The 13,850-nt window shown below is 32.6% G+C and overlaps 1 protein-coding gene across 1 annotated transcript in view; it reads left to right on the top strand.

Annotated features, from left to right (window-relative positions):
* The window catches only part of LOC132754001 (uncharacterized protein C05D11.1-like), a 35,271-nt gene that overhangs the window by 4,913 nt on the left and 16,508 nt on the right, over positions 1 to 13,850 (top strand). The window contains exons 4-13 of the mRNA XM_060744588.1: positions 1,031 to 1,240; positions 3,792 to 3,914; positions 5,020 to 5,160; positions 7,285 to 7,395; positions 8,819 to 8,910; positions 9,326 to 9,428; positions 9,921 to 9,995; positions 10,827 to 10,937; positions 11,707 to 11,850; positions 12,974 to 13,174. Coding sequence (XP_060600571.1) covers positions 1,031 to 1,240; positions 3,792 to 3,914; positions 5,020 to 5,160; positions 7,285 to 7,395; positions 8,819 to 8,910; positions 9,326 to 9,428; positions 9,921 to 9,995; positions 10,827 to 10,937; positions 11,707 to 11,850; positions 12,974 to 13,174 — 1,311 coding nt within the window. The remainder of the gene's footprint in view (positions 1 to 1,030; positions 1,241 to 3,791; positions 3,915 to 5,019; positions 5,161 to 7,284; positions 7,396 to 8,818; positions 8,911 to 9,325; positions 9,429 to 9,920; positions 9,996 to 10,826; positions 10,938 to 11,706; positions 11,851 to 12,973; positions 13,175 to 13,850) is intronic.

The raw sequence follows: 13,850 nt of genomic DNA on the forward strand, positions 1-13,850 counted from the left end.
CATCATTTCCATCTTGTAGATAGGGTAGATTAATCATGCATTACAGCTTTGCAGCCTGTGAATTATATGGCTTTGCTATTTGGCATGTTGGTCCTCATCTGATAGGGATCAAATTATTGCCCTTGACCACATCCAAGGGGTCGCTTAGTGACAAGTTGAATGAGTAGATTTAGCGTTGTGACTTGTTGAAGTAGACTATAGATTGGTGATAGGTCATTGTGTTTGAATTGAGTTATTGAGGTTGTTTTAGGTATACTGGTGCCTCGTATTCCGTGGTACCCATATTTCCAAGGTATATGGCTTAAACAGTCTAAAGTGCCTCCTAGACTTCTTGAACCTGCCAGTAGTTTTACTTTTACTATTATTGTATTTTAATCGAAATGTTACATATAGAACTAAAAAGAATTATTTTATTCAGATTAAGAGCAAAGTTATTTAATATTTTACGATTTTTCTTTTAGATTTCATACCTTTTAACAAAATCTTTTTTGTTAAACAACCATTGAGGTATTTGATAAATGCCAAAGAGAAAATCGCCCCTTTCAGATGAGCCTAGACATAGGTGTGCTAATAAATAAAGTTTACTATTTGTTTTGCTTTGAAACTGTTTAAATGTAATTGCCTTGGAAATATGAGAACACAAATTTACTCACAAGGCCGCAGATGGGTGTTAATTTCAATGTTGTATACATAATTGCTTACATTCAAACAATGGAATAAACTATGATGCAATTGACATGTCTATCCTACAATATTCACTGTGTTTTCCAGAATTTTAACCTTTAAACTTTTGTTGTCTGTGTTAAACAGTTAAGTACCATGGAAATATGAGGCACCAGTATAGTAAAATAGTATATATTTATGCATGATAGGTCGGGTGTCAGTTAGCGACATTGTGACAATTTGGTCCTAAAACATTATGCCTGTCTCTTTGTCATATCTTATTTAGTGAATATAACATGTACATAAAGCATGCATAATTATAGTCTTGAATAAATTTTATTTTTCGGGTCTCTTCTTTGTAATTTAGGATTCTGGATATACAACAGAAGTACATCACATCAATGGTAATGGTGAAGATGCTGGTGTTGTTTATTGTGAGATGCAGGGGAGAGAAAACTCGGGTGAAAGTATCACACATTTAGAACTGATTCGTGCACTCTACCCAGGGCATTGTGGGTACAAGTCAGAAACCGGTGGCATCATGAAATCTCTACGAGAGAGCACATCTCATAAAAAGGTGTTGTTTAAACCTAATTATATTAAAATGCTGGCTTATGTTGTTCAAAGTGTCAATGTTACTCTAAAAATGTAATCATGTTAAGGTTTGTCAGTGTTACTAAAACAATATTCATGTAAAGCTTTGCTTTTATAAAAGTTCAAAATTTATCTGAACAGTTTATTATCAATGCTTGTTTTTAGCTCACCTGTCACAAAGTGACAGGGTGAGCTTTTGTGATCGCTTTTCGTCCGGCGTCCGTCCGTCCGTCCGTAAACTTTTACTTTAAATGACATCTCCTCATAAACCACTAAGCCAATTTCATCCAAACTTCACAGGAATGTTCCTTTGGTGGTCACCTTTAAAAATTGTTCAAAGAATTTAATTCCATGCAGAACTCTGGTTGCCATGGCAACCGAAAGAAAAAACTTTAAATATCTTCTTTTAAAAAACCCAAAGAGCTAGAGCTTAGATATTTGGCATGAAACATCTTCTAATAAGTGTCTACCAAGTTTGTTCAAATAAAAGCCCTGGGGTCAAAATTGGCCCCGCCCCAGGGGGTCATTGATTTTCCCTATATACATATAGTAAAAACTTAAAAAATCTTCTTTTAAAGAACCCATGGAGCTAGAGCTAAGATATTTAGCATGAAACATCATCTAGTAAATGTCTACCAAGTTTGTTCAAATAAAAGCCCTGGGGTCAAAATTGGCCCCGCCCCGGGGGTCATTGATTTTTCCTATATGCATATAGTAAAAACTATAAAAATTTTCTTTAAAAGAACCCATAGACCTAGAGCTAAGATATTTAGTATGAAACATCTTTTAATAAGTGTCTACCAAGTTTGTTCAAATAAAAGCCCTGGGGTCAAAATTGGCCCCGCCCCAGGGGGTCATTGATTTTCCCTATATGCATATAGTAAAAACTTAAAAAGTCTTCTTTTAAAGAACCCAAAGAGTTAGAGCTAAGATATTTAGCATGAAACATGTTCTAATAAGTGTCTACCAAGTTTGTTCAAATAAAAGCCCTGGGGTCAAAATTGGCCCCGCCCCAGGGGGGTCATTGATTTTCCCTATATACATATAGTAAAACCTTAAAAAATCTTCTTTTAAAGAACCCAAAGAGCTAGAGCTAAGATATTTAGCATGAAACATGTGCTAATGGGTGTCTACAAAGTTTGTTCAAATAAAAGCCCTGGGGTCAAAATTGGCCCCGCCCCAGGGGGTCATTGATTTTCCCTATATGCATATAGTAAAAACTTAAAAAATCTTCTTTTAAAGAACCCAAAGAGCTAGAGCTAAGATATTTAGCATGAAACATGTGCTAATGGGTGTCTACAAAGTTTGTTCAAATAAAAGCCCTGGGGTCAAAATTGGCCCCGTCCCGGGGGTCATTGATTTTCCTTATATGTGTATAGCAAAAACTTAAAAAAACTTCTTTGAAAAAACCCAAATAGCTAGAGTTTAGATATTAAGCATGAAACATCTTCTAGTGAGTGTCTACAAAGTTTGTTCAAATAAAAGCCCTGGGTTCAAAATTGGCCGCCCTGGGGTCATTGATTTTCCTTATATGTGTATGGCAAAAACTTAAAAATCTTCTTTGAAAAAACCCAAATAGCTAGAGTTTAGATATTAAGCATGAAACATCTTCTAGTAAGTGTCTACAAAGTTTTTTCAAATAACAGCCCTGGGGCTAAAACTGGCCCCGCCCCAGAGGTGTCATTGTTTTTAACTATATGTGTATAGTAAAAACTTAAAAAATCTTCTTTTAAAAAACCCAATGAGCTAGAGGTTAGATTGCAAGAAACATCTTTTTGTGGGTGTCTACCAAGTTTGTTCAAATAAAAGCCCTTGGGTTAAAATTGGCCCTGCCAAAGGGGGGGGAGGTCATTGTTTTTCATTATATGTGCGTAGTAAAAACTTAACATCATGAAACATCTTCTAATGAGTGTCTTCCAAGTTTGTTCAAATAAAAGCCCTGGGGTTTAAACTAGCCCCGCTCCGGGGGCCTAAATACAGGTGAGCGACCTCAGGGCCATCATGGCCCTCTTGTTTATTTAACCTATATGAATGTTATGTAAGGAAACAAGATTATCATTCTACAAGGTCTCAAGGCAAGCTTTAAAATTCTTTGTTGCCCCTCCTACAATCCATGCCAGTTTGGGTATGGTAGATAGGTCTATAAAATATTTTTTCTATCAAATTTGCATACTTAGCATCTGTTTAAAGATTAGAACCATATTTTCAGTTTTATTCAACATATATCCCAGTTTGTAGATTTACAATTATAGAACATCAGACAGAATATATTGATATAAAGATGTGATTCTCATTGACATTCTCTGTTTCCATGTTTAGTAAAAAATAATCTTTTTTTACTTGGCAATAAAATCTTGTGGGTAGTTGTGATAGTTGTGGGTAGGAAGCGGGAGCTGAAACAAACTATTTTATTTTAGGTCCAAACTCAAGATTCATGGTAATGCAACTTAACAACCAAGTCTGCTTCCTCTTTGGTTTAGAATAACCGTTTGTTCTGTAGAATGTATTTATAACTTATATTTCAACTTATATAGGTCTGTTCATACCACAAGGAATTCTACCGTCCCGAGAATCTGTGTTTGATAATAACTGGTCAAATAAAACCAGAGGAGGTGTTTAAGGGCCTTCAACCCCTTGAAGACAAGATTATCTCTAAGGTAAATAGTAATTACGTTTATAGATCACTATGTTAGCAATCACTTTGAAGTTGTGGCATAGCCGAGTGGTTAATGTGTCGGATAAGTAATCTAATGATCGATAGCTGCATATTTTCAAACTCTATCATGGGCAAGTTGAGCAAGAAACTTTACACTCATTGCTCAGTACTGGTTGATTCCAGGAACAGATCCTAAAGTGTGTTTTTAAGCTGATAGCTTCCTACACAATCAAACTAAAAAAAATTCTGTATTAAGCAAGAAAGTAATCAGAATGATATGATCTAATAATGTTTTTATCAGTTTATACATTAAGAATATGTTTGTATCAAGATCTTTTAAATAATGTACAGTGCATACATGTTTCAGGCCGGGAGTTAACAAAGTGAGTTCACAAAAAAAAAATTTATAAGTCAAAATAACTCTTGTTTATTCTCATAGATTTAGTATGCAATATCAACTTAATGGCATAAGTTCATAAAATCTTAGAAGAAAAAAAAAATACTTTACAAGATATGCACCTTTAAAAGTTGATTGATCCTTAATTTGATCCTGTCTGTAACTTATATTCCCAAAATCTGTTTGTTGCTTTGCAAATCAGCATTTTTTTAGAAGTTGCAGCACTTTGAAATCAGTTTTGATGGAAAATATCAATGCAAAATAGTGATTTTTGGCAATTTTAGGATGTCCCCTTGTTGTCATGGTAACAGGAAATTAAAGATTAAACATTTTGTTACAAAGGCTATAGTCTACATTTGTGCCAAGTTTGATCAGTATTGCAGTAGTTTTAGCTCACCTGCCACAAAGTGACATGGTGAGCTTTTATGATTGCTTTTTGTCTGGCTGGCTGGCATCCATCTGTAAACTTTAACTCGTAACGTTATCTCCTCATTCAAACTTCACAAGAATGTTCCTTTGGTTTTCAATATGTGTACGAAATTGTTTTAGCCTTCTATGAAAAATGTAAGTTTCATACAGAGATAAATTGAATCAGTTTTATTTATCCTGATTTTTTGTTTGTATACAAGGAGCCGCCCATCACTGTGATAACCATTGATCATATTCTAGGTTTATAATAAATCATATTTCTTATAAATTCATGTTGCAGGGTAGTTTACCAAAGTTTACACGACCTTGGCAGTCACCTGTACCTGCATTACCAGGAAGTGTAGAGAAGCTTGTAAAGTATGCTGCTGATGATGAAACACATGGTATTGTGATTGCTGCATGGAGAGGACCCCCAGCAAAGGTAGTATACTCATAACATAGTTCAATATCAGTGGTCTTCAGGGCTTCTGAATGTCTTATTTATGTATTATGAAGACATAATGATTTTGCATGCATAATGTATCATTTGTATAAGTTTGTGACTCAGTATTGTTATAAAGTAACGACCAGATTTTGGCACTTTATTTTCATATGTTGGTACAGTTTTATGACCAAATATTGGAACAAAAAAAATAGTACCTTATTATTAGTTTGTATATTTTGGTATAGACTTGGCAATAGAAAATAAATATAGAAACAAGCAACATGTTTGACTGGTTTTATGTTGAGGTTAATCCTAACATAATATGGTACCCAGTCTGGTTGGTACATAATGCATATCAAATAGAAAACTGTATAGGCCCTAATTGTAGTCAATTAAGCTAAAGCAGCTTAAGTATCAGGAAGTACTAGAGAACTTACTGTAATGATAAAAAATGATATGAAATTGCAGGCATAGCCCCCACAAGGTAGAAATTAAGGGGACAAATGACTAAATATAATGGGATTCCTGCAATGAAGTCTGTGTCAGAGTTTCATTTCATGAAATTTTTAGATATTTCTTTATATTTAGCCTTGATTTTGAATGAAAAGGTTTTTCGAATATTTGTTGGGTTATCTTACTCTACATCATACTTACCTAAAACTTTTAGCAAGTCATTTTTATAATGAGTATAAAGTTATTATACGCCCGTTTGAAAAACGGGACGTATTATGGGAACGCCCCTGGCAGGCGGGCGGCGTCCAATTTTGTCCGGAGCATATCTCCTACATGTATGGAGGGATTTTAATGAAACTTCATAGAAATGTTCACCACTATGAGGAGCAGTGTCGCGCACATGAACCAGGTCTCTAGGTCAAAGGTCAAGGTCACACTTAGAGGTCATTGAAAAATGCTTGTCCGGAGCAAAACTTCCACATGTATAGAGGGATTTCAATATTACTTGGCACAAATGTTCACCATTGTGAGGCGGAGTGTCGCGTGCAAGATTCAGGTCCTTGCGGCCAAGGTCAAGGTCACACATAGAGGTCAAAGTTCAGATAAAAATATGAAGATGTGTATATGGACCATTTAGTCATCATTTATTGAGGGATTGTAACACAAATGGTCATTATCAAGACTATGGCTGTGATACATATAATTTAGGTCAATATATACAAGGTCAAGGTCACTAAAGATGATGAAATATCCAGATTTTGTAAATAGAATTTAATCAAAGGGCGACAACAAAGTTATTACTTTGTTCATAAATGACTTACACAATTACTCCCCTTGATCTACTTTCACTTTCAATTCTAAAAATAGAATTTAATCAAAGGGCATAAAATAATCCTCTTTCTTGGACTTGAGTATGTTCTAAAGAATGTAACATTTATTTACACATGTTTCATTCATTGGTCAAGATTCTTAACTGTGATAACTATGGTGTTCTGTAGACTTGGTATTTGTTCATAAAGATCATACAGTAATTACCTTATCAAATGTAAATACTTTCTCATAGAAATTTAATTATATTTTAATTTCCAAGTAAATATCAGTTCAGCTCATTCAAAGATAAAGAATTGTAATGAAATGTATTTCCCTAGAATAAAATCTTAAATCAGAATTTTTTAGTTATTAAATTACAATTACATGTACTTTTTATCTTCCCTACTGATTTGTTTTAAGGTTCATTTAACAACACAGTGCCAAGGATAAAAACTTGCTTGCTAGATAACACTTATCCATAATGCCCCCCATCTCCATCTAAAGCTTTCGTAAACGGGCGTATTTTGTGACTATGGCACCCTTGTTTTGGAAAGTCTGATATCCTAAGAATGAAAAAAATTGTTTTGATTCTTAATAAAAACCTGACAACATTTACTAAATTTATTAACAGAATGATAAATATCTGAATTCTGCTGATAAATTCTCTAAGTCATGTGCTGATTGATTGTCAATCTATAAAAATACCCTATCCTGCATATTAAATAAACTGCTTTAATTAAACTTTCTTCAGACATGACCATAACATTATATAATTATTGTGATACAGTGTTTAAAGTAGTTATATAATATTTGCTATTTGTAGGTTTATTTCAATGACTATTGTATGTATATTTTCAGGATCAGTACTCATTCAACAGTGTTGGTCTATTGTTAGATTATCTCACAGATTCTGCTATATCTCCTCTACAGAGAGATTTTGTAGAAATTGACGAACCATTCTGCTCTGATGTAAGTAGTTGAAATTCCTTTCTTCTTGTTCTTTATCCTATTACCTGCTCAAATATAAAGAAATAAACCTTGTGCCATCAGTAACCCTGCCCAGGCTCTAGTAGCTTAAATTTTGTATTTTCTTATTGAAATTAGTTGAAATATGAATGGACTATTACATTAAGAACAAGAATTAAAAATTTTAGGGTTAATAACTATATTGATTGACAATAAACATATTTACTTGGATAAGCTTGTACATTTACTAAGATGTCATATAATTATCTACATTCTGACATGTGTTCACAATTATGCCACTAGAGGATAGGGACTGAAAAAATGCTCTTGTTATAAGAGTAATTTGTCAAATTGTCAGACACATAATTATTGTAGTTGTTAGTTAGAAGGCTGTTCAGAAAGATGAATTGTTCCATGTACGAAAGTTCTTCTACTACTTCACAGAAACTAAGGAGCATGCTTTTGTATGAAAATGACAAAATATTATTTAAATTAATGTTGCTGCTATCGTAGATAGTCGTAAACCTGAAAAATAGTAAGAGGATTTTTTTCGTTTGCGTGAAATATGGAATATATTTTCACGAAACATGATAACGTACCGGCTCGTGAAAATATGTGGCATTTTATCATGTTGAGTGAAAATATATACCATATTTCACGAAAAACGAAAAAATAACCTTTTTATTTAATTTCATTATCAAAGAAAATGGTAACGAATCCCCTTGCTTGCTACCAACTGCACTTGTACAGCGCGCAGTAATTTATGCGTAAGCACGCGCTGTTTGGCGCTACATTGTGACGTCATGTAAACAACTCTTTAAACGTCTGTACAGCGTTAATTACTGAATTAAAGATATTGGTGTTCGGATTAATTTTCTTAGTTAGACCATTTTCTATCATGCTAGATAGTTTTCAAAACAAAATTCAAGAAAAAGTTGTTTTGTATTTATCAGATTTTTCAAACAAAACGGCAAAAGAAGTCCCTTAAAATAAATATGAGTTTTGACTCCGCCCACTTTCATATTTATATTTTATATTTATTTTTAAAAAATATGAAATATATTTGACTGATATAGCACCATATTTCATGGGTAAAATTAAATAAAACTTGATACATAGTAAAAGGTAACAGGAAATAAGCTTAGTTACCCCCTATATTTTTTGCTTAAAATGTTTCTGTGATCATGCAAAATTTAATTAAATTCTGTTATACAGTTAACATGTTCTGCCTTTATGTATATCTGAAAGTATTGCACACACCTTTAGCTATAGATTGTTTGCTTTGATGGTATTTACTATGATGAGGTGATCATAATTCATCAAAGTCTACAGCAAAACAGAAAAGGGAGGGGTTTTTTTTGCCAGGATCAAATTTGCTAGACATTGTTCATATAATTTAATATTTTTTTATTAAATTGTGTTACAGGTCCATGGAAACTTGATAGAAAACGCTGAAAGCAGTATTTACATCAAGTTTGATAATGTTTTCAAAAACAAGTTGGACTCAGTTTTTCCAAGGTACTTTTCTTTCCACATTTAGAAATAAGCTTGGTATACTAATAACATCATCATGTTTCTTCTTGTGTTGATGTATAAGAATATTTACATGGTAGGTAAACAGAATCACTGTATCATTTATTGCAAATCTATACGATTTAATGGTATTTTATGTGAGCACAAGCACCTGTTTAATTACTGTATCATTTATTTATTATTTATAAGTTTTATCAGTTTAACTTCTATCATTATTTCACTAACCCACAAAGACAGACAACTCTCTTGTAACATAGTATTTTGTACCACAATCTTTCCAATGTTTAAACTAAAAAGTAAATAGGTAAGCTCACTAGATTTTCACACATTTGATGGCTACTTATATATTTAATTAATGATTTATTATTTGAAGGTTATATATTGAGCTTTATTTTCACAGGTTACAGGATGTATTAAAGAAGATCAGCAATGGATTAGAGAAGATTGATATGACCAGGATAAGTAATCTGATTCAAAGAAAGGTTCTAGATGCCCTAGCTTCTGTAAGTTTCATTCTTCCTTAATATGAAAAACCTACCTCAAAATGAAAATAATTTTTTGGGGGAAATGTTTTTTTTGCTAGAAGAAATGCCTTCAATATTCAGGACATAATGCATAACAAATCATTAGTTGTATTGCGACATCCCAAAGTGACATAATTGGCAGTACTTAAAAATGTCTTGTTTGGATAAATTTCATATGGTACAGAGTTTACAAAGAAATACAATACATACAAGTACAATACATAGAAATGTTAAACTGTATTATTGCACATTACAGTACAGTTCATTGTTACTTGATTGTGCACTACACTGTACAAATCTGTTTTTCTTAAAGATAAATGGAAAATTCAGAGTGCTAATGCAATGTCTGGAAAAAAATATTTTGATTTCACATTTCTGCAATTTCTTGTAATAGATACAATAACACAAATGCTCTGTAACTAGTTATACAAATGTTCAGTGTCTAGTTATACAAATGCTTGTATTATTCAGATGGAAGATAACCCACACAACAAGATGGCGTCATTTCTTATTGGAGACTTTCTCTTCAGTGATAACCAGTCAGATGTATGTATCACAGTATTATGAGTATTAGATTATTACTGTATTTGCCTTCGCCATCTGTCTTTCTGCACTACCAAATAGGGATAGCCATCTAACAGTAAACAGAACAAAGGAGAACAATAGAGGTTCATTCCGTAACAATAGAGTAAGGGGCCGTTGGCCCTCTATTAAACAATGAAACTTCACATGAGTGACCATACATAGTTTTGGGAGACATATGTTTTTATGTCTTGTTATTCACTGCTAACCTGCATTAACTTAATGAAGTTGGCCTTTGTTACATCCATGTAGTCTGACAAGGCTCTATATTGATGGTAGCTCAAATTTTGTATTTTTGATATTGGAATTTATAATTTTCAAATGGACCATTCCAGTTTCAAAGAAGGCAAATTTATTGTACAAATTTAGTAGGTTATGGAATAACTGAATCAATAACTTTAGAAGAAATATGTCTAAGTTTGTTATTTTCATCGGTCAGTGTAACATTAACAATGTGAAATCTTTATGTAGTCAATAACTAAGGTTTCCTCTGTCATGGTTTGTGAGCAAAAGTCAAATATGGCTGATGCTACTGTGAAAGGCAAAGTTGGTACATAAGATTTTGATTTGCAAAAGATAAAAAATAACAATGGAACATTGAGTTGTTTATTGAATAGAAATTGATGATGGTAACATGATTATGAAAAAAAAAGCAATAAGCATAGGTTCCTTGGGATACTAATGATCTTTTCAATATTTTGCTAACCCATTTTTTTTATAATAATCCTTTAAAAATTGATTTAGCTTTATAAATAAATATTAGTTAAACTTTAAAACCTTTTTTCTTTTTTTAAGCTTGAATGTCGGGTACAAACAGTTAAGTTATACACAAAGATGAAAGCTGAACCAGAATCATACTGGATTGGATTGATTAACAAGTACATGACTGATAAACATCATGTTTTGGTAAATATCTTTTTTTGTTGAATTATAAGCAAGTACTTGACTGAAAAACATCATGTTTTGTTAAATATGTTATTTAAGAAATAATATATCCCAAACTGTGATATTATAGCTCAATAACATCACTGTTCGGATGCGAGGAATTATATCACGAGGGCGTAGCCTGAGTTATATAATGATGCTCATCCAAATGTCAAACATTGATTTAATCAAGCGATAAAATCACTGATTTGGATATATTATTTTGATTCTAACACAACATCAACAAATAAATGCTGCCAAACCTGATATTAAGCTAAATTGCGCCTTATTTGTTTCTGTACTTATTTTCAGTGTATTACATTTCTAGTGGTTACGTCCGTGTATAATGATTACATCACATTTAGAACGTCAAGCTGTGATTTTATTGCATAATAACACACACTTTCCGTTCTTCTATGCTCAATAGGGAAAAATGCAGGTCAGAAATAATAAACAAGTAAATGAGTGATAAACATCATGTTTTGGATAATATATATTATTGGTAAATGATTAACTGCAACATGATTTCATACACATCACATTTTGATCAACATCATGTTTTGATAAAAATCATAAAATTAATTGATAAATAAATTGATTATCTGACTTCATGAATATCTTGCTTTGGTAAATACTTTTCAAAATGATAAACTTGTCGTCCTCCATCTGTATAATCTGCTATACTATAAGATAACCTTTATATTTGTCAAGACAAAATGAAATGGATATTGATTGCACATATTGTATACAGATAATTGGGGAGCCAAGTATAGCAGAACAAGAACGTCTTGCTAAAGAAGAAAATGAAAGAGTAGAGAAACAGAGGGAACGTCTGGGGAAAGACGGATTACAAGAGAAGGCAACTATACTAGAAAAAGCTACGGAGGAGAATGAGGTAATAGTTTTATTTTAACCCTTACCACACTAAATATCCTAAATGGACCAGTCCATCTTTTAATCTAGACAATACCATTTATCATTTTTTGGAGGTAAATTTCAAAATAAGCACAGACTGAATAGCAAACAATGAAGACTATGTTCAGATGGGACGGATATGCCGGCTGATCTTGTTCTGAACTGGTTACATTGGTAGAATCTGTTGTCATCATTTTTTGGGGAAAAATGCAAAATATGTACTGACTTAAAAGCAAACAGTGTAGACTAATGATGTTGTTTTGCACCGGTCACATGGGTAGAATGTGTTGTCACCATCAGGCAAAGGATTATTAATGGTAATCGCATACTTTATTCCTAAAAAGAGATGGGGAACAATACTGCTATTTTATAAATAGCATCATTATCCAAAACCAACAATTTTAGTAATGATGTCATCATTATAAATGTCAAATGCCAGCTAAATCATTCCAGTTCAATAAAAGTAGAAGATATTTATTGTTCTGTTAGATGTTTACTTATCAGTGGTCAAATGATTAAAGAAATCCACTCCTTACAGTAATGTGCAATGTAAACAAGAATGATTCTTTTGACATTCTGCTGTCACAAGGGAGTTAACCTAGGACTTACTTTAATTGTTAAATGTTAAAGTATAATAGTTGTTTATGTTTAGCTGATATTTCATGTAAATTTATTATGAAGAAATATGTGTTATTATTTACATATAATAATGTTAAGATAACAGAAACAATATGTTTTCCAGGATTTTGTATAAAATATTTTCTGATGTATCAAATAGGAGCTTGGATTATGAGTTCTTTACTTTTTGCCAGAAAGAGGCACCAGATTTAAAGAATAATATTTGTTTATGTTTAAGACATTTAAATATATTATTAAATGAAGAAATATGTGTTATTATTTACTGATTGTAATGTCAGGGTAACTTAAAAGTACAAAAACAATGCCTGTGGTGTCATATCTTTTTCAGGGTTTCTGCAAAATATTTCCCTCTGCAAAATATTTCCCTCTGCAAAATATTTCCCTCTGCAAAATATTTCCCTCTGCAAAATATTTCTCTCTGGATCATATAGAAGCTTGTACTCTGAGTTGTTTACTTTTTTCAGAAAGAGGCTCCAGATTCTGTGGTTACAAGTGTTGATGTTCCAAACGTTGATTCAATCCATTTTCATCCCATAGTTGCCTCCTGTAACAGGAAGGTGGAGCAATCTGCAAAAGATTCTGGGTATGGGAAAAATCCAGCCTTTCCATTGGATGATATACCGTTTCGATTTCAACTGGATGATGTGCATACAAACTTTGTACAGGTTAAACTTTATATTTATTAAATTAAGGTGAAAAGTGGGGTGGCCATGGCCAAGTGATTAAAGTCATTGACCACTTACCGGTCACACTTACCCCTCACAGGTGTGGGTTTAAAACTGATAGGGACTTGGCTTCTTTCTTGTGAAGAAACTATCCTGCAGGCTTAAGGAACAATGGTGGTTCTACTCAGGTACCAGTTAGTGCCTGAAATAATGAATGAAAGGCCAACTGTGGTCTTCCATTACCTGTAAAACTGGAAAGTAGCCATGTGACCTACATGTATACTGTGTTTATGCAGTGTAAAACTCGACCAAAGATTACCAACAAAAAAAAGTTAGGATTCTTACCATTTTTACATCTAAAATTCTAAATGCATTGGCCTTTTTATTGCAAAGACATGATATGTCATTTCCATGCATGTGTCCATTTAAGTATTTTCAATAAAGCATGCAGGCCAAAATTGACTACATCAAAAGTGCATCAAATGTTATATATTGAAATTGCATGAAATTTTGTTCATTTTCTAAGATATTGGCTTATTTGCTTGGTGATCAAAGCATTCGTCTTGAAAGAACAGCTTTACGTTTAACAACCTAAATTATTTATATAATATATTTTAACAAACGAAGACATTGATAGCTTTTCTATATAATATTTGGTATAAATTCTCTCTTATGT

This window comes from Ruditapes philippinarum, unplaced genomic scaffold (assembly GCF_026571515.1).
Source record: "Ruditapes philippinarum isolate M1 unplaced genomic scaffold, ASM2657151v2 ctg2015_1_1_1_1, whole genome shotgun sequence".
NCBI lineage: Eukaryota > Metazoa > Mollusca > Bivalvia > Venerida > Veneridae > Ruditapes > Ruditapes philippinarum.